At 43.2% G+C, this 20,378-nt stretch overlaps 1 protein-coding gene and 2 long non-coding RNA genes across 3 annotated transcripts in view; 2 read left to right on the plus strand and 1 right to left on the minus strand.

Annotated features, from left to right (window-relative positions):
• Positions 1-20,378, minus strand: part of LOC113015262 (scavenger receptor cysteine-rich type 1 protein M130-like) — a 42,946-nt gene that overhangs the window by 20,044 nt on the left and 2,524 nt on the right. The window contains exons 2-4 of the mRNA XM_026157212.1: positions 19,020-19,070; positions 18,164-18,196; positions 17,750-18,046 (exon numbers count right to left, since the gene is read on the minus strand). Coding sequence (XP_026012997.1) covers positions 17,750-18,046; positions 18,164-18,196; positions 19,020-19,070 — 381 coding nt within the window. The remainder of the gene's footprint in view (positions 1-17,749; positions 18,047-18,163; positions 18,197-19,019; positions 19,071-20,378) is intronic.
• Positions 2,461-3,063, plus strand: LOC113019622 (uncharacterized). The gene is made up of 2 exons (XR_003272061.1): positions 2,461-2,554; positions 2,628-3,063. It is a non-coding gene; the product is annotated as an uncharacterized LOC113019622 (long non-coding RNA).
• On the plus strand, positions 3,626-7,366 carry LOC113019625 (uncharacterized). Its single transcript, XR_003272064.1, has 3 exons — positions 3,626-3,671; positions 4,334-4,406; positions 7,237-7,366. It is a non-coding gene; the product is annotated as an uncharacterized LOC113019625 (long non-coding RNA).

The following is a 20,378-nucleotide window of genomic DNA, read 5'->3' on the forward strand; positions in this document are numbered from 1 at the left end:
GAGTCATAGAAGGTCTTTCAAAGCGCTCCCTGGACTCCAAATGACCTCAGCTTCCTCAGAAGGTAGAGTCTGCTCTGACCCTTCCTGTAAAGAGCACCAGTGTTGTGGCTCCAGTCCAGTTTATTATTCAGGTGAACACCCAGGTACCTAGAAAGATAAAGCAACCGAGTGTACTGCCTAAGAGAAGTGATCCAAAAAGGTGAGGATAATGTTGAGACCATCCACTGGCAGAAGACTGGTGACAAAATCAAGACTGACGTGAGACCAGGGATGTGTGGAAACAGGGAGGGGCTGAAGGTCATTAGCAAAAGATTGGCTGGAGGATTTGGCACAGGCCCAAATGTCACAAGCAGATACAACCTCGCGGGTGTTACGACCCGGGCAAGGCTCCAGCGTAAGATTGACCTAGGAAAACTGTTTGGAGAGGGTGTCCAACTTAGCATTCTTGGCACCAGGATGGTAGGCAAGATGAAGGTTGGAGGACTCGAATAAGAGGGCACAACAAGCCTGCCTGGGATTGAGTTGCTTGGAAGTTTGGATGTGGATCAAGTTCTGAAGACTGGTCCAGATCAGGAAAGGTTCTTTTGCTCCCATAACCCAATGCCACCACTCTTCTAAAGCCCTCTCCCCAATGCCATCTCTTTGCTGCATGTGGGAAAATGTTCTTGAGAAGTAGCAGCATGGGTGCATTATTTCCATCTGGACCTTGTTGAGAGAGCGTGGCGCCGGTGCCCACATCGGAGGCCTCCACCTCCACCGCAAATGATTTAGCAGAATCGATGGAGTAGCATGGGGGCAGTGATGAACCAGTGGTCCCGGAAGGACCTGCTTGGTCAATGGGGAATGTCTGGAGGCTTTAGCCTGGGGCTGGGAGAGGGAGTCAAGTGTGGTCGAGAGCAGAGGAAGACTGTGGTATTCTTGATGGGTACTTTATTTAAACCCTAATAATCAGTACAGGAATGGATGCCCCCATCCTTCTTCTCAACAAAGAACCTGTGGCTGCAGGGGAAGTGAAGGGTCAAATAAAGCCCTGCTGGAAAGCCTCTGCAATGTACTCCTTCATGGCCTTGATTTCTTGAGGGGACAAGGAGAACAGATGAATGAGAGGGGATAGGGAGAGAATACCACTGCAGTTGCAGGAGTGACGCGGGGGAAGGGTACAGGCTTGCTTTTTACTAAAGACCTCAGAGAGATTGTAGTAGATCTTTTTTTTTTTTCTTTTTTTTGCCTGTCCCATTTGGTTCATAAGCCATCAGAATTGTTGTCTGAAGACCAACAGATAAGATAAGATAAGATAAGATAACTCTTTATTGTCATTGCACAGTCATACATAGTACAGTAGTACAATGAAATTGGAAAAACTGTCCTACGTTGGCACTACATATAACACAACACGACACAATATGACACATCACAACGCAACAAACAACACAACACAGTATATTAACTTAGTATAAAAAAGAAGAATAAGTGTATGTGTATTGCACACTGTTATTATTGCACATTAATTATTATTGCACCTTGTTATAAATATAAATATTATTGTTGCCAGCAGCCTGGCGTAACGGCCCTGCACTTCCAGGTGAGAGATGGTGGTGTGGAGCGTTGTAGCGATGGCATCTTCAGTTGATCTGTTAGCTCTGTATGCAAACTGGAGTGGGTCGAGTGTGGGTGGCAAGCAAGACATGATGTGACGTCGGACCAGTTTCTCTAAGCACTTCATTATAACAGGTGTTAGAGCAACTGGTCGGTAGTCGTTGAGGCTGCTAATGTTAGTATGCTTTGGCAGTGGGACAATTGTGGCTGACTTTAGGCACGGCGGGATGCAGGACTGGGACAGTGAAGTGTTGAAGATCTTAGTGAAGACCCCAGCCAGCTGGTCTGCACACTCTTTTAGGACCTTTGCGGTTACCCCATCTGGTCCGGTGGCCTTCCTGGGGTTCACTGCCCTCAGTGTGCGCCTCACCTCATATTCCTGCACTATGAGGCTTGGGCTGCTGCTGCTGTCCGATGTTTTTGCTGCTGCTGCCTCTGGTCCCTTCACCTCAAAGCGTGTGAAGAAGTGGTTCAGCTCCTCCGCAAGCTCCGCGTTACCCTCAGTCAACGTGGTATTGCCAGGTTTGTAGTTGGTTAAGTGCTGAACTCCCTGCCATACCTGTCGTGAGTTTTTGGTGCTGAAGTGGTCTTCGATCCTTCTCTTGTACGCTGCCTTGGCCTCTCTGATGCCTCTTTTCAACTCAGATCTGGCTGAACTGTACTGCATACCATCACCGGATCTAAAAGCGGCGTCACGTTGCTTCAGCAGGACCTGGACCTCTTTAGTCATCCAGGGTTTCTGGTTGGAATACACCTGGAGACGTTTGTCCACAGTGACACTGTTGACACAGAATGTCATGGTCTGGTTGGGCACCTGCAGGTCTCAGACAGCGGCTCCTCCTCCTTTAGGCGGAGTCTGGTTGCCCCTCCCTGGCTGACCACCTGTGAGCAATCGTGCCAGCGGTATATCAGACCTGCGCTCTCAACCACTCATCGCCTGAGTATCTGCTATTCCCATGTTAGTTCAGTGGAGCATCCTAAGCCTTGTCTTAACGCCGTGTGATGACTGACCTGTCTTTTCTTGTCCTCAGCGATAGCACCCGGAGTGGAGATCTTGTTCCCCTCGCTCCCGTCCTCCTGGACCTGGGCCGCCAGCTGCTCACACAACGTGGCCTGCCGGCCCACTGCTCACCTGCCTGCCTCCCCACGCCTCGACCGCTTCCGGGTTTTCCGCTCCACCTGTCCCCTCCATCTGAAACCAAGTAAGGCAATTCAATTCAACTGCGGAGGATTATTGGTTGTCTGCTGGATCCCTCTGATCGTGATCTCCTCTTGTTCCAGTGCCCCGGCCCCTACCTAGTCCTGTTTCTACCTCCCCGCTGTCCCCGCTGTTCAGCCGTCTCCTAGAGGTGTCTAGGTCGCCCTCATTATCACAGACGAATCCTACGCGCCACTAGTGTGGTGGCGTCGCTTTGTGTTTCACCTTTGTTTTCCTGTGGGCGGAAATAAATCATTTGTTTTCTGTCACCTCGCTTCCGGGTTGGTTTCTGCGCCTGTGTCCATCCCTGTTCCCTCGTGCCGTTGAGCCGTGACACAGAAGTTAATATATGAAAGCACTGATGTTGTGTGCTGTTCAAGGTCCTGATGTTCGAACACGCTCCAGTCCGTGTTTTCAAAACAGTCCTGCAGCTGATGTGATGCACCTTCTGGCCAGGTTTTCACAGTTTTTGTGACTGGGGGGGGGGCTCTTCTCCTAATGGGAGTGTATGCAGGGATCAACAGCATGGACATGTGGTCTGACAAACCTACACTCAAAAAAATGAACTCAGCCTATCTCTGCTTTTACTAAAGTAGATTTTGTTGTTTGTTCTTAATAAACTCGATTTTGCAAAAATTCTTAAAGTGTTTGTGCAAATTTAATGAAATGTTGTTACTTTTTGTTGTTACACAAAGTCATTGAACTGTGTCAACGTAACATTGTTGAGTAAATTCACAGGTTTGTCCCTCTGCACATACTGCTGCGTGCAGAGCCCGCCTAAGTAAGGGCCAATGCGCATGCGCACCACCCTCTTTCTCAAGCTTGCTCTTTCTTCGCCATGTGGACTGGTTCAGCCGCATTTTTGTCCAAAAATCAGGTAAGAAGTCATTTTTCTTGTAAAGCCCGTCTACATATATATGTTCACACGTCAGTTAATGTCGCAAGTGCTACTAAGAAAAGAGTACAGGCAGGGTTTTGCCCGGTAAAGGTTTGCTAACGTGGACTTGCTGCACGTGAGTTTCCAAATGATTTTGGAGGGGACTCCATTGCAATAGCAAAGCTCTGTTTTCAGCCCAAATGTAGTGTAGCGCTAGCGTCGGTATGCGTCGGTACAGGCAGTGCATTCGGTCCGGCACGCACTTTCGCGCCGAGTTTATACTCGGACGCCTGACTGCGTTGCACTTTAGCCAACAACAGTGGAGAAGCGCTCCTCGCTAGCAGACAGGTTAGGGTGTATTTTCTGTCTAATATTTCAGCTTACGTTTTGATGTAGCTTGCAGAAAGCATTTAGTAAGCTGGTGTAAGATGAACTGCATTAATGTTGTACAATGTCCATGGGATTTCTCACTCGACTTTTAATGTCAGATTACACACACATTTACACAATATGCAGTGGTGATAATGTAGATCAATAAATTCATTGTTGTAGCATACAATATTAAAAATAAAACTGATTAATATGAAACATTAACAATGTGCAAATTATTTAGTTTTTTCAGGGACAGTGTAATGAAAATGTCTTTTGTGCTTCTCCCCCAGATACGTTGATGTGGCAGTGCAAATTGTGCAAAAAAGTGGTGTCATCAAGAGCTCTGTTATTAAAACACTACAGGTTAGTTCATAGTAGACAGCAGTATCCATGTGCCTATTCTGATTGTGTCTGTGTTTTCAAAACATGGAATGCTCTACATAGCCACTTAAGCAGATCACATACCCAAAGAACTCTAGACAAGTCTGTGAGTTTGGCAACATTTAACTGCCATTTGTGTTCCTGCTGCAACAAAGCTTCAGAGCAGGAGTATTTTTCTCACATTAACAACCATCTAAAATGTAACGAGACTGTGCATTGCATGTTTGAGGGTTGTTCTTTCAAAACAAATATCTATGGTACATTCAAGTCTCATCGAAATAGGAAACACAATCCTTATACCTTAAAAGACTTTAAAATCGGTATTGCTAACACTATTGTAGGCCAAACATCAGCTGATGACAGTACAGACACTATTGTAGAAGAGGACATAAGTGCAAATATTGATCACGATACAACTACAAGTGAGACTGAAGATTTGGCAAATGTAATAGAACTTAATTTTGCATCTCTTTTACTTAAGTTGGAAAACTATTTTCATGTTCCCAGCATAGCAATTGACGAGTTGCTTTCAGAATTGCACTACCTGATAAGCTGTGCATCAGTGCCTTTGACAAATCAAGTAATTGTAGACATACTCAAGAATCATAACCTTTGTCTAGACCAGCCTGTTATTGAAGAACTGACAAAGGCAGTTTCTTTTAACCCTTTGTTAAAAGCCATAGAAAAGGACAGCACACTTGCCACTGCCTTCAAACGCAGACAGTATTACAGAAAACATTTTGAAGTAATTGATCCAATTGAATACATTCTCGACTCCCAAAGCAAGAGGACCTTTCAGTATATTCCTATTCTAAAATCATTACAGCAGATATTTAAACAAGAAAACATACTGAACAAATTTGTCACTAGCCACAATCAGAATCCTTTTGTAAATAAGGAAAAATATACATCATATAAAGATGGTCTACATTTTCAAAATAATGAGTTTTTCTCAGGCGGTGAACTAAGAATCTCTATTTGTCTTTATGTTGATGATTTCGAAATTTGCAATCCATTGGGGACATCACGGAAAAAGCTTTGCTCAGTTTACTGGATTTTAGGTAACTTGCCACCAGGTAGTCATTCATCCCTCTCTTCTATTTATTTGGCTCTCTTGTGCAAAAGTGAGGACCTTAGGACCTTTGGCTATCCAAAAATATTTGAGCCACTTTTGCAAGACCTTGTCATTTTAGAGCAGCAGGGAGTGTTCATTGACAATTTAGGGGTCAACTTTAAAGGCACTGTCCAATATGTAGTGGCAGACAGCCTCGGAGCTCATGGATTGGCCGGTTTTGTGGAAAGTTTTTCTGGAGATTACTTTTGCAGGTTTTGTACTGCTACACGCTCAGAGATTGAATCAAAAGCTACAAATAGTGACTTTTCTCTGAGAACTGAGGAGCTCCATCGTGTACACATAGCAACTGCACGTGAGACAGGGGTAGCTTGTTGTGGTGTGAAAAGCTCGTGTGTCTTGGCAGACAGTCTGTCTTTCTTCAAGGTCACTGCAGGTTTCCCCCGTGATCTTGCACATGACCTTTTTGAAGGTATTGTGCCTTTTGAGATAGCTGAGTGCCTTCGAATACTAATAGGCAAGAAGTACATCACTTTTGAAAATCTAAATAGACTTGTCAGTCATTTCCCTACAAAGGAGGGGATCAGACTAATCGCCCTCAGAAATTGCCTCACAATTTTCTTAGTAAAAAAACTGTTGGTGGCAATGCACATGAAAATTGGTGTTTACTAAGACTTCTGCCACTTATTATTGGACAACACATACCTGAAAACGAACCAGCTTGGGGACTTCTACTAGATTTGAAGGATATTGTTGAGCCTGTTGTGTGTCCTGTTCATAACAGTGACTCAGTTGCATACCTGGAGAGTAAGATTTTAGACCACCATCAAAGGTACAAAGAAGTATGCCCAGATAGAAGACCATTGCCAAAACATCACTTTCTGGCTCATTATCCCTCAATAATTCGCCATTTTGGTCCACTTGCCTTATTATGGACAATCAGATTCGAGGCAAAGCACACATTTTTTAAAAAAGTTGCTAGACACACAAACTGCTTCAAAAACATAACCCTGTCTTTGTCAACCAAACACCAGCTCATGATTGGCCATTACATGCATTCATCAGGCTGTAGCAAAGCCACTTTTGAGGTTTCACGAGTCTCGGCAGTCCCAGTTGAACTTCTCAAACGTGAAATTGCACATTGTCTTGCTGAAAAGTACCCTGACACAGCTGTAGTTAGCCTTGCCCAGAGTGTGTCTGTTGCGGGCATCTACTACAGGAAGGGCATGTTAATAGTACATGGATCACTGGGGGGTCTGCCAGAGTTTGCTGAAATCCTGCAGATGTGTATTTTGGCAGATTCGTTGGTGTTTATAGTAAAAAAACTGAGCTCGTGGTACACTGAACACTATGGATCCTTCAAAATTGACCCATCTCCAAAGGAAATTTCTCTTGTTGCACATCAGGATCTGGTGGATTGTTATCCACTTTGTGACTACCAAGTCGGAGCTTCTCGCATTGTTACATTAAAGAGATACATACACTGTTCAGGTAATTTTAATGTCCATGTTGCCGATTTAATTTTTGTGCTGTATAGCAGTTCTTCTCAAAGTTTGGTTCTTAAAAATAGTTGGACCAGAACTTAAATCTACTCGGATATGTTTCAAGCCTTGTAAAAATACTAGAAAAAAAATTGTGCTGCAAAATTCTGAATACCACTAAAAAAATACCTGCTTCACTATTGTAACATGTACTGAAGTTTGGGAACCACCTGCTCATGTTCTTGCACTTATTTTTTAGAGTAACAGTTGGAGATTGGGACATCAGAAATGACAGCCCCAACAAAGCTTCTGATAATCCTGGGGGAGAACAACGCACTCAAGTTAACCCTTCCTTTGGGGATACCAAAGAATGTTAACGAGCTCAAAGCGGAGATTCTGAACAGTTCAGATTGCAGTACATGGACACAGATTTTAATCAGTTCCTTAACATGACATCCACATTTGATCTAAAAGACATGGACAAAATAAAAGTGATTAAAACAGGTGTACCAGAAACATCCACTGGTAGTAATGAAAGCAGTGTGTCCTCATTTAACTTGGGTAGCCCCTGCTCTGGCCACAACCCTGATTATGACACAGATATACTGTCATCGCCAGAATCCAGGTCATCAAGCTCCTCGAGCTCAGCAAACTCCACGCTGCGATCAGAAGCCTGGCCACTGGACTTTCGCATACCTGAGTTTAGCTTCGATGTAGAGCTGCAATTGACAAAAGGCAACCAGGAATTCCAAGCCAATGGAACACTTTTAACCCTAAAACCAAAGCTCAAGTCTGACATTTTAGAGAGCTTGTGTTCAGAAATTATGAAGTACAAAGCTTACCCTTCAGACAGCAATCTTAGTGATGTTTGCCAAGCTTTGGTTGTAAAGCATCCATGCTTGAAAGAGAAGGGTTCAGAAACTGGATTTTCTGCATGGAAGATCAATTTGAAGTATAAAATGTCAAACTATCGTGGAAAACTGAAGAACTTAGGGTGTAGTGAGTTGCTCATCAATTCTCTCAAAAGAAGAGGGAACAGTAATGTGCATCCCAACCAAGTCAAGAAACCCAGGAGAGCGGAGGTGAATTTCTGCCCTGATTATCCAGCTGGAGAAACCCGAGAGAGTCAGGAAGAAGAAAGGTTGGTGCTGCTTTCAGAGTTCAAGAAGAAGAACAACGATGAAACCATCAAAGCAAAAATGGCCCAAACCTTTCCTCACCGGAGGCAAGAAATTCTTCAGGACATGCCCTTCGTAGCTGACTTTAAAAGCCGATGGCCAGCTCTTTTTTTTCCACGTGAGGTAACTGAATCAGTTGATCTGCAAATGCACTCCACATGCAATATTTTAAACCCATCACGCTAAACATTTGTTTATTTTACAGATAAATGCTGAATTCCAGCGCATCACTACGGTCCCACTAACATCCACATTTATGGCTGGACAACAACACAACCAAACTGACCAAAGTCTTCAGAAACAAGGGAGGAACATCTGGACACAAGATCACAGAAATCATGGCTGCAATTGATGAGGTTTGGAATTAATTTTTTTGAATGCTTCATTCCCTCTTTTAATACATATGATTTTGTTGTCTCCTTCTATTGTAAGGTAAAGTTTAATGTTGGTATTATGGGATTGTTTATTCTTTGTCCTTTTCATGATAGTGTTGTCACAGTAATAAAGTTTTAAGTTGATTTGGATACTTCATAAAAAAAATTGCCAGAATTAAAAGCGGTTTTTACAGGACCGTAGCGTTTCCAAAACGGGATTTGCCGCGGCTCCCTGGGGAGAATTTTGGCATTTACAGTAGAAAAGCTGAAGCTAGAATAAACTGCCATCAGGCACCTTTCAAACCAAGACGGGATAAAGGGAGGTCTCTGAGCGCCCCCCCCCCCCCCGCATGTGACGTACAGGGTCACGTATTCAGCGTCAATTGCAGCGACCATGGTAAACAGACAGTAGTTTTAGCATGGAGCTCACCTGTTGTCTCTCCCGCTCCACGCTCCGCTCTGCGAGTGATTTTACCACTCAATTGAACCGCTGGCTGTCTCTCACTGTCCCTAAACAGACGAGCAATCTGTCTTCTTAACGGCCAAAAGAACGTAGTATCACTGCGTCCGTCCAGTTGATCATAAACAAGCTGAGCAGCCCATGGTCTGCCTGTGTTATTTACTTCTGCTGTCAACCGAGGCAGCGCGCTGCTCTGGCTCCACTACGGGGGACTTCCCTCTGTGACAAGAACGCTTGATGTGCGTTCAGCGAACAAAGGTGAGGGACTCAAGCGGCAATATTACTACGAGGCAAAACGTATCAGAATCGAGTTTTATCACTTTTCACCTTTGCGCCTTGCCGCATTTACGCGGCTCACAGATTCGGATTTATCACTCTGTAATGATGCGATGGTCTGTCTTATAAAATCAGCTCAAAAGTAAAGCTATTGCACCAACATGCTTTACCTTACAAACAGTTTTGAATCTGGTACTTGTTGGTGTTGTCTGTAATATTCAGATTGTGGTCCTGGATGTCCTCTGCTGTTGGTTGTTTTGTGCCGGGATCACACCGTGCGTTTTTTCGGCCGTCGCACACGGCTGCCCATGCCACACTCTTAGGACTCTAGAGACGTGACACACTGTGCAACACACGAGTTCAGTGACCCAAACTCAAGCAGAGACATGGAAAACATGCAGAACAGTGGGCCCTGAGGACCAGGGTTATGGGAAACCCTGGCTTAGTACTACAACTGTTTTTTCATTTGTCCTTGCAAAACCTCCTGTTCAAGTCCTCCAAACACACCCACGTCACCCCGCTTCTCTTCCAGCGTCACTGGCTGCTGGTTAACTTCAAGGTTCATTTCAAGATCCTGGTTCTGGTCCTTAGGGCCTTACATGGACAAGCACCATCATACAATGGAGATCTTCTCAGTCCCAACGCCCCCAGCAGGTCCCTGAGGTCCAGTGATCAAAGCCTGGTAGTGCACAACAGTCTAAAGACCAAAAGTGACAGATCATTGCTGCTGTGGCCCCCAAACTCTGGAACTCTCCTCCTAAGCCTTAGATCAGTGGACTCAGTGGTTTACTTTAAAAAAAAATCCTCTGTTAAGGCTGGCTTTGGTGTGACCTCTTGTTCATCCTCTTCCTCACTGGATTCTTCATGCTGCTGTTTTTGGTCGGGTTTCTGGTTTTTTTTGGGATCCTGTGGTTACCTTTTGTTGCTCGTCACATTTTTTCAAATGATAATGTTCCTTCTTTCCTTAATTTTTTTTATTTTAAATTTTGTTGTTCTTCTGTAGTGTGTCATGGACTTTTTTTCTCAAAGCATTATATACATTTATTTTGCTGAAGTTAACTGAAAATGTCTTTAAAGTTTAGCCAAGTCAAATTTGCTTTTATGTTTTACAGAACGACACAGTTGCAATGAGAAGAGTGTGTACGCTGAAAGGACTTGCAGTCTACCTCAATGAAGATCCGAACAGCTTGATCAAAGAATATCAGGCAAGTAATCAAAGAGAAACAATTTCCAGTAATAAAAATTTAACTGACGGTAATTTTTCCTCATACACATTCACTAGATTATAACAAAAAGTTTAAATTAGAACATTATTGGAGATATAAGAGCACGAGCTTATGTGGGAGTGACCCTTGCCATTACAGTTGGGGGGTAATGTGGGCTGAGTGTACTGTCTTTCTGCTTTGTTGCTCTGCCGTGTAATCTAGATGATGGACCAACACCTCTCATCTCGCTCTGAGCTGTCTACTGTTTTGCAGCTTAAAGGGATATTCCACCCCAAAGTGAAAATTGGTCTATTACCATATTACCCAGCGTAAGATAAGTGAGAAAAAATAATTTTGTAACCAGTGTAATAATTCTCCTGATCCGGCAGCAGTCTATTTGCTTTTGCCTAGCATTTAAAAAATGGAGTGAATGGGAACTATAAGCATTTTGGTTGCAAATGACTCTTTAACGGTACGAATTATTCCTGGTGAGCTCAATAATCATGTCGACTTTAAATGAAAAGTAATAAGTAACTTGAAGGATTTGGAGGAGTAGATTTAGACTTGGGAATACATTATGGTTACCACATACAACACTGTAAGCCGCCGCTGCATGGTGCATGGATATTCGAATATGTGTTTATTTATGGAAACCAGAGGCTTTTTCAACCACTGTTGTTGTATCCAAGTGCTATGCCATGGATTACAGGGTGCTTTGGCGTAACCGTAATGTAGACCCAAGTCTAAATCGCCTCCTCCTGCAAATCCGTCGTGTTACTTTTTACTTTTCATTTGCAGTCGACATGATTATTGAGCTCACCAGGAACAATGGGTATAAGATCAGAAATGTACTGTGCTGGTTACAAAATGCTTTTTTCTCACTTATCTAACTCTTGGCAATATGGTAATAGACAAATTTCCACTTTGGGTGGAATATCCCTTTAATTGATAAGAAACCCTGCAACTTGTATTATTATGTTTATTTATTTATTTATTTTTTTAGGATGTGGACTTCCATGAGGCCGAAAGTGAAATGGAGAAGACGCTCATTGGCATCTACGTCATCAAACCAGAAGGAGAGCGTGACCTTGACCCGGCAGAAGACATTGGTATCATAATTGAGGGTGTCACTGTGCTCAGAGATCTTCCTGATGTTGCCACTGCTGTTGTGTTGTTGTTCGGCCTGATCTACACTTTAAACATGAGCTACCCATCCAACCTCAGGTATACTTTTGAGTTTTTTCAGAAAGTACTGATGGGACTTGATGCTAAGAAGCTATCAAACAAAGTTCAAGTGCTCAGAAACAAACTCCTTGAATAAAGAGGAGGAAGCGGGAGGCCCTTATTGCTTAACTTAGTTTGAATGCTTTACGTTCAGGTATAGTTAAGTTGTTCATAAACACTTTTTTTCATTGTCAGTACTGTTTCTTGGGAACATTCACCAGTTTTAGAGAACAATAATGTTCATTTGCATTTTAGCAAAATACTGTTACTTAAAAAATTGGTGTTGCACTTCTTCTACTGCTACTTGACAACATACAGAAAATGACAGACATTTTAAAAAGTTTTAGCGGTTAGGCCGCTGTGATTTGATATTTCAAAGAATGTGACATTTGGCAGCTGTCTGCAACTTGGGATGTAACCATAACTTGAAAAACTGAGTAGCACTGTTTTAGAGTACAGTTTTTGAACAAAACAGCCAATTTTCACTGTTTTAAATGAGTTTAGTTTGCTCTTTCATGCTTATCAGTGTTTGAAAATAATTCCTGAAACGTCTTGTAAAATGTAGGATTTTTTTTTGATAATTTGGATGCTTTCTGGACCTGTTGAAAGACAAGTTGGTTAGCACTTCACTGATCTTTGAAGTAAAATATTGTTTTATGCACAAAGTATTTAGTTAAAGTTGTAACAAGTTGTCTGCATTGATTGCACTTTGTGTTAAGCTACGGCTCTACAGTCTTTTCGGTCTGTCAACAAGTATTTAATATGCACTGAATGTGCTTAGTAAAGACAGGACTTTGTTGGATCATTTTTTTAATCATTTTAGTTTGACGACAAGTTGGTTAGCACTTTATACTGATCTACATTTTCTGCACAAAATATTCACTTGGAATTTGTAACAAGTTGCATTGATTGCACTTTGTGTTAAGCTGTTGTGCTTGGAAAAAAGTATTTTATATGCACTGAATGTGCTTATTAAAGGCAGGATTGTGTTTGATAATTTGGGTGCTGTCTTCATTTCTTCCTAAAAGATCTCCCTAAGATTTACTTAAAAATGTTATGTCAAGTGGTTCCACATAACTGCTTTAAGTAACTTTTAAGAAACTTTGCTATTTTGTATGGAAGTAACCAGTGTAAATGATTTATTTGTAATTGTATTGAATAGAAATTACTTAACATTTTTATGTAATTCAAAAGCAACAAAGTTATGTAGCAGCTACATAACAGTTTTACAAAGATACTACCTAACCAGGTTATGTCCTTCTAAAGCAGAAAAGTTATGTACCAGCTAAGTAACAGTATTACAAAGATATTGCCTAAACAAGTTATGTAGGCTTAAAGCAACAAAGATAAGTATCAGCTAAGCATTGCAATTAAGTTACATTTAGCCAATACACTTACGTAAATCTAACTTAACAGTATTGAGTTCAAACTAAGTAACAACATTTCTTAACAGTTACTTAAAGCAGTTGTGTGGAACCACTTGACATAACTTTTTTAAGTAAATCTAATGTTTTATTTTTTTGAGTGTAGATATGGTAGAGGGGTTGCTCTGTAGCCTTTTTGGATGTTGCTGTAGGCTTTATCCAATGTGTTTTTCCCCCTCGTTGCACATTTAATATGCTGTTCAAATCTGGGGAATATTGACCTTAAATCAGCATGGTTGAAGTCCCCAGCTATAATGTGCACTGCGTTTGGATGAGAGTTCTGCTGGTTGCTTATTGTCTTGTGCAGCTCCTCCATGGCCGAGTTAGCATTAGCATCGGGTGGTACATACACGGCCATTACCATGACAACAGTAAACTCGCGAGGTATGTAGACGGGTCTGCACTTCACAGTCAAATATTCCAAATCTGGGGAATAGTGGCTGTCTACAGTCTTTGTGTTTTTGCACCAGCTGTCATTGGTGTAGATGCATAAACCCCCTCCTTTGATCTTTCCGGAGTGGCCGTTCCTGTCGTGACGGTGGACCGTGCGGCCTGCTAGCTCAATAGCTGAGTCCGGAATTGATGGCTGCAGCCAAGTCTCTGTGAGTAATATTATGCTGCTGTCCCGTACACACTTATTGACTGCAATTTGTAATCTCAGTTCGTCGATTTTGTTGGCTATGGACCTGACGTTGGAGAGGAAAATACTCGGAAGCGGTGGCTTAAATGGCTGTTTCTTTAGCCGAGCTAGTGGGCCCGCCTTGCAGCCACGCTTTTGCCTCCTTTGTTTACGTTTCCTCTTTGTCTTGCCGCTGGGAAGAACCAACCACGGAGACCCTGGAGCTCTTATTATGTCCTCTGGAATGCCGTGAAAGTGGAGGTAGTCCGATGTAATGCTCCTTGCACAGCATAATCCCAAACTCAGAAGGTCCTGACGACTGTAGGTGGACTCTACTCGATGTATAATGACAAAAAACACACACATCCACACAGATACACGTAGAAAAAGTAAAAAACAAAACACCGAACCGAATCTAGCTAAGTGTAAACAGCAGTAAATACTAAATATTGAATGTTGTTGTGCAGCACGCAGAACCGACAGCGCACAATGTGCTTCGAAGTAGCAGCCAAGAAAGGTGTAGTTTATGTCTACGAACAGTGAACACCCGTGTGCACACCTGTGTGGATCAGCGTGCTTGTATTCAAAAGGTTTCCCCATGTAACAGTCTGCTAGAGGCTGTAGAGGGCCTAGCCCCGTCCCCCAGGGCATGAAGCAGGCATGGAGGAGATCCAGGCTCCAGATATCCAGAGGCTCCAGAGTGCAAGAGCCCAAGGAGGACCACCGGAGGGGCATCCGTGCCACCCTCCTGGGAAGGGCTGAGGAGATCCCCAGACGAGGGGTCACCCAGTAGCCGCAGAGCAGAAGCCAGAGGGGGCTGCACCGGCATGCCCGCCAGCTCTGCCGGCAGCCAGCTGTGCCAGAGTGAACCAAGCTGCAGGCCCAGAGGCCGGATGCCCGAGGGCCCCCCCAGAAGAGGCCTGGTGCCAGGCCCCGCCAAGTAGCCACCGGGAGTGAGTGAGCTGGTACATACCTGAGCACCCAGCGCCGGACACTAAGAACCACCAATGCACCGACCCTTGAGGGCATCAGTCACCGGCAGGGAGTGTGGTGAGGGGAGATAGGCCTTGGAGGGCCTGGGAGTTCCCAGAGAGGTGGAGTCTAAGACTCGACCTGACATATAGACACAGACAAACAGGCACACACAGACACAAACATGCATTCCCACCCTCATGCACACATATACAAACACTCAGCACTCACCCAACTTAAGGATAGACATAAATGGACATGTACACACAATCACACTCCCCAAATATACTCTATACCCCAGGTCCAGATACCCTCACCCCCAGAGGGGGGAAACGGCACCTAGACCCAAGAGATGTTACCCTTTCCCCCGTGGTGTAGGCAAGCAGACCGCCCCAGGCTCTGCAGGAGCAGGGAGGCCAATCGGACGGCCAACACCTCCTCCTAGCCCCCCGCCCCGATGGCCAGCAGAGAACGGGGGTGTGTGAAGACCCTATACCTCCTTCTTGTCATGGTCCTGGGTCGGTGACCCAGCGCTTTAAGTTTATTATTATCATTTTCCAATTTATTATCATGATTATTATTATTGTTTGAGTTCTACGTGTTATATTCGGTCTGCTTCTGAGTCTGCGACTGTATCTGTCTGTCTATGGTGTCACTTCATCTGTTTGTGAATCTGTCTGTTTAGTTCAATGTCTTGTTTGGTTCCATGTGTCTGAGTTTCCTGTTTTATTGTGAAGGTCTGTGTCGTATGTGAGTGTGCTCAGTTTACGTTTCCCCTGTCTCGTCAGCTGTGATTTCTCCCAGGTGTGTTACCCTCCTGTCTCTCATCCCTTGATTACTGTCATCTGTGTATTTAAGCCCTGTGTTTCTCTGTGTCAGGGTCACGTCGTACCCTCAACTTGCTGTGTGTTTGTAATGTCCTGTCCTCCAGCACCTCGGTTTAGAGTTTTGTTTTTGTAAGTTTTATTTCGTGAATCATTCCTCCAGCAATAAAGCCGCGTTTTCAGTTTATTCCCATCTCCAAGAGTCCTGCAATTTTGGGTCCACCACTTCTGCTTGCCTGCCACACAGCCAAGCATGACAGAACGACGCGACTGTTCCCTGGTGAACTTGATGTTTTTATCCACAGCATTAATGTGCGCACTTCTTGTGTCTCAAGACACAAGAAGTGGAATGTGTCATGAGACACTTCTTGTGTCTCAAGACACAAGAAGTGGAATGTGTCATGAGACACTTCTTGTGTCTCAAGACACAAGAAGTGGAATGTGTCTTGAGACACTTCTTGTGTCTCAAGACACAAGAAGTGGAATCCTTCACTGCGCACATTAACGCTGTGGATAAAAACATCAAGTTCACCAGGGAAGACACAAAGGATAACTGTTTGCCTTTCCTGGACTGCGCTGTGCACATTGAAGAGGTTTACCGGAAGCCCACACACACGGAGCAGTACCTCCTCTTTGACTCCCATCACCCTCTGGAACACAAACTTGGAGTAATCAGGACCCTACACCACCGGGCAGAACATGTTCCCTCTAAGCCTGAAGGAAAAAAGAAGGAACACACACATGTAAAGGAAGCACTCAAAACGTGCGGCTATCCTAAATGGGCGTTCTTAAAGTCAGCAAAGAGGCACAGAAAAGAAGACCAGACACCAGCGAGGGAGGATAAGAAAGACAGACGCAACAACATTGTCATCCCCTATGTAGCCGGTGTATCAGAAAAACTCAGGAGAGTTTTCTCCAAGCATGACATCCCAGTGCATTTCAGACCCAGCAACACGCTCAGACAAAAACTGGTTCACCCAAAAGACAAAACGCCAAAACACAGACTATGTGGTGTATGCTGTACAGTGCAGCGAGGAATGCCCAGACCTCTACATTGGAGAGACCAAACAGCCACTTCACAAGCGCATGGCACAACACAGAAGAGCCACCTCCACAGGACAAGACTCATCTGTCAATCTGCATCTTAAGGATAAAGGACACTCTTCGAGGATGCCAATGTTCACATTTTGGACAGAGAGGACAGAGGGTTTGAAAGAGGAGTGAAAGAAGCCATCTATGTCCACTGTGAGCGACCATCTTTGAACAGAAGCGGTGGTTTACGACACCAACTCTCTGCCATCTATAATCCAGTTTTGAGATCCCTCCCCAGATGCCTGAACGATCACTCACATCCTGGGCCATCTGATCTCAGGAATTCGCATGATAAGGTGGGGTCAGGTTTCACAATGAACTCACCCGAAACTCTGGCTGATTGGGACCAACACCCAGTTTCACACCTTGGCTCAGGCGATTAGAGGATCATCATGGGGTCCATTTGTCCCTCTGTGGGGGGATACTCCCACTAGGTTTATATCTGGGACTCTCCACCATTTGACCTTAGAACTGAAGAAGCTTCTCGGATGAGAGATGAAACGTCTTCAAGCAACTTAAAGAAGTCCAGACGCTTTTCTTTGCAAGCTCCTTTGACTACGATGACCTGGATGACTGAGAACCTTCACAGACCTTCAAACAAGTGCATTGCACCAGGAAAAGGTGTTTGTAGAATTAAAAATGTAAAAAGTAATGACCATTTTATATTTATGAAAAAACCCTTATGCAGAAAAAGTAGCAAAGATACAAATCCAAAAAACATAACACATGGACACTTTTGGCCATGAACAAGCTGAGGGTTTTTTTTTTTTTTAACAAACCCAGAGTGTTAAAAAACACTTAGAGCCATGTTTATTTCTCAGCAGCATCAATAGTGACAAAAATGCAATTTAGTTTTTGCTGTCAAAGTCGATTTAACTGAAGTTACGTGTTTCCGGTTACTGTGGAGGTCGCAATATCCACTCCCCAGTGGCTGCAGCCAGGTACTCTTGGCAGGGACAGCTGAAGAAGCCATGCTGCTAGCGAGTCTGCTACAAGCTAAGCTAATCTAGCGAAACCCTTCAGACACTGAACACAATGTTCAGTATGAGAAGTGTTTTTTATCTAACTTGCACTCTTTTGTATTTGCTCTGTCTGATGTCATTGATGGTGTCACTGAACCTTACCTGAGCAGGTGGCATTCAGAATGTAGGAAGATTCATCTGAATATGTACAGTCCCTCAGAGCATATCCAGAATTAGCATAGTAAACTCCGATCCACCACACAGATCTCTTTGTGGACTCATATTGTTTTTCTACATTAACAACAGAGCCACAGTCCAGATGTTTACAGAAGACAGCTGCTACTTTCGCAGTAACAACATAGAATGAGCCAATGACTGGTCTCCATTCTCCCAGATGTTTCAGCTCCAGTATACCTGCACAGTGACTGGCTCCTCCCACCAACCTGACATCACCAGGCTCTGAACAGAAAGCATAGAGTCATCAGTAATAGTGGTGAATTTCCCTCTGAAAACATTAAAGTCAAACATTGCTGCTGCTTCTGTGGGGTTTTTTTTCCATCTGAGTTCTCTGTTTACCTATTGAAATATCTTCTCCTTCAGGCTGGACTCCTGATAACAAAAATCAGAGAAAATCCATCAGTATGAAGCAAGATTTGGATTGGAGCTCAGCTGTGGATAAAAACTCTTAGAATATGAAAAAAAAGTTTTCCATAAATCAGACTGAGGCAGATTCACGTTGTACTGTTCATCAGACATCATGCTGACACAGGAGAGCATGCTCACCATACTCGGTAGGTTAATTGGTGATTTTAAATGGTTTTTTGAGTGTTTCATGTTTGTCTTGCAATTAATAGATAGCCTGTGTGGACAAGAGATATTTTATTTTGTATTCTTATGGTGACATTTTATAATCATAACTATCATTGATTAATCATTTATCATTGTTGAATCTGATGACAGCATGATCTTTGTTTTATATCTATGATAATCTGAGTAGAATCTTTACTCAGTCTCAAATGATATCTATCATTGTATCTCATCACCACCTCTCGAAACTGAGGGTCCAGTTGGGCCTCCTGCATACACAAACATGCACATACAGAGTTATGTAAAAACACGCACGTTCACATACACACTTCTTAAGTGAAGGGAGGTCGTCTCGGGACAGCCTCTGGTGGACTCACAGTTTCACAAAATGCACATCAGAACACACACTTGTTTTTCTCTAAAAGTATCATCTGATGTCTATATAAGGAGAACTTTTGGAATTGTGGGGAAATTGATATCATTTCCAGTAAGGTCTAACTGTGTGACGTCATCAGGGTAATATAAGAATGAAAAAGCATCCGCCCTGCGGAGAATGTCTTGCAAGTTTTTCTTCCCACACTTCTGCGCAGTGTGTGTAATAAAATCACCATTTTTGACACCTTACCTGGACTCAGCCTGCTTTCTTCTCCTACGCAAATCGAACGAATTTCAACACCTGTTAAGAAAAAAAAACTCTCAAGAAAAAACTCTTCAAGTGTCACTTAAGTTTATTTATATGTTAACAACAACATTCATCCACAGGTGCCGAGACCCTAAAACAGCAGGGAGAACCCCAAACATCATATGATCCCTATCAGCAGCACGTGGATCCAGAACTTTCAAAAAAGTTCATGGAGGTCCTCAAAGCTTTCAGATCGTTGTTTGTCATTCACTTTATCTGTTCTTGTTTCTAGTTAAATCTTTGATCATCATTTCATTCATTTCTATCTATGCTTTTTGTTACGATCTGGCTGGGGCAGACCGTATGTGTTGCAGAGGTGGACTCAAACGCAGACCAAAACGTGGTGTGGATTAACAAAACAAGCCGTTTATTGAGACTAGCAACGAGGGTACAAAATAAGAGGGCATCGGTGAAAACTAAACAATAACCTAAACTGGGTGAACTAATAACAAAACATGAAAAACCTTAACCATAGTGAACTGACATGGGTACCTGGAGACGAGACATGGATGAGCAGACAACCTGACAACGAATGACTGAAAGCACGCGGACTAAATACACACCGGAGGATAATGAGGGAAGTGGGAACACATGGGGAAACAGCTGACACACATGAACATAACGACGTGACAAGGGGAGCGTAACAGTAACAACATAGAACCTAGGGACACAGGAACCCTTCAAAATAAAACAGGAAATCTAATGAAACGCAGACCTAACAACATAAGACAAATAGATAAGAAACACATGAAGCGAAGGGCAAGGGAGACTTCACAGGGTATGACAATACAAGGGGGAACTGATAAACAGATGCACATAGGAAACATAATAAGCTAGAACATACACTAACAGCATCAAAAGAACTGAAACTCAAAACACTGGGTCATAAGACCCAGGACCGTGACACTTTTATCATTAAAAAAATCAGCTTTATTCTTGTTGGTGTCTTTCTGGATTCAAACCAAGTTCCGAATTTTTACAGCAGATAACCCCTTTAAAAATATTCTGCAGTAGATCAAAAACAGAAGAAAACAATGAATCAGCACATGCACATTACCTGATGCTGCTGAAGTGAAGCAGAGCAAAGTTACAGCGGTTTTATTAGAGACACAGCTAAGCATTTTGCAATTTGGCATAATTTTTAAGTTCAAATTTCTTTGGTATTGAATAGCAGAAACGAGGCTTTAATGTCAGAGGCAGACAGCACTGAATACAACAGTAGACTGGTGTGTAATAAGCAGAGAATAATGCAGAAAACAGATTTTGATGGTAAACTGGTCTCTTAGTACACTGAGAAAGAGA

The sequence above is a fragment of the Astatotilapia calliptera genome, chromosome 3 (genome assembly GCF_900246225.1).
Source record: "Astatotilapia calliptera chromosome 3, fAstCal1.2, whole genome shotgun sequence".
Classification (NCBI taxonomy): domain Eukaryota; kingdom Metazoa; phylum Chordata; class Actinopteri; order Cichliformes; family Cichlidae; genus Astatotilapia; species Astatotilapia calliptera.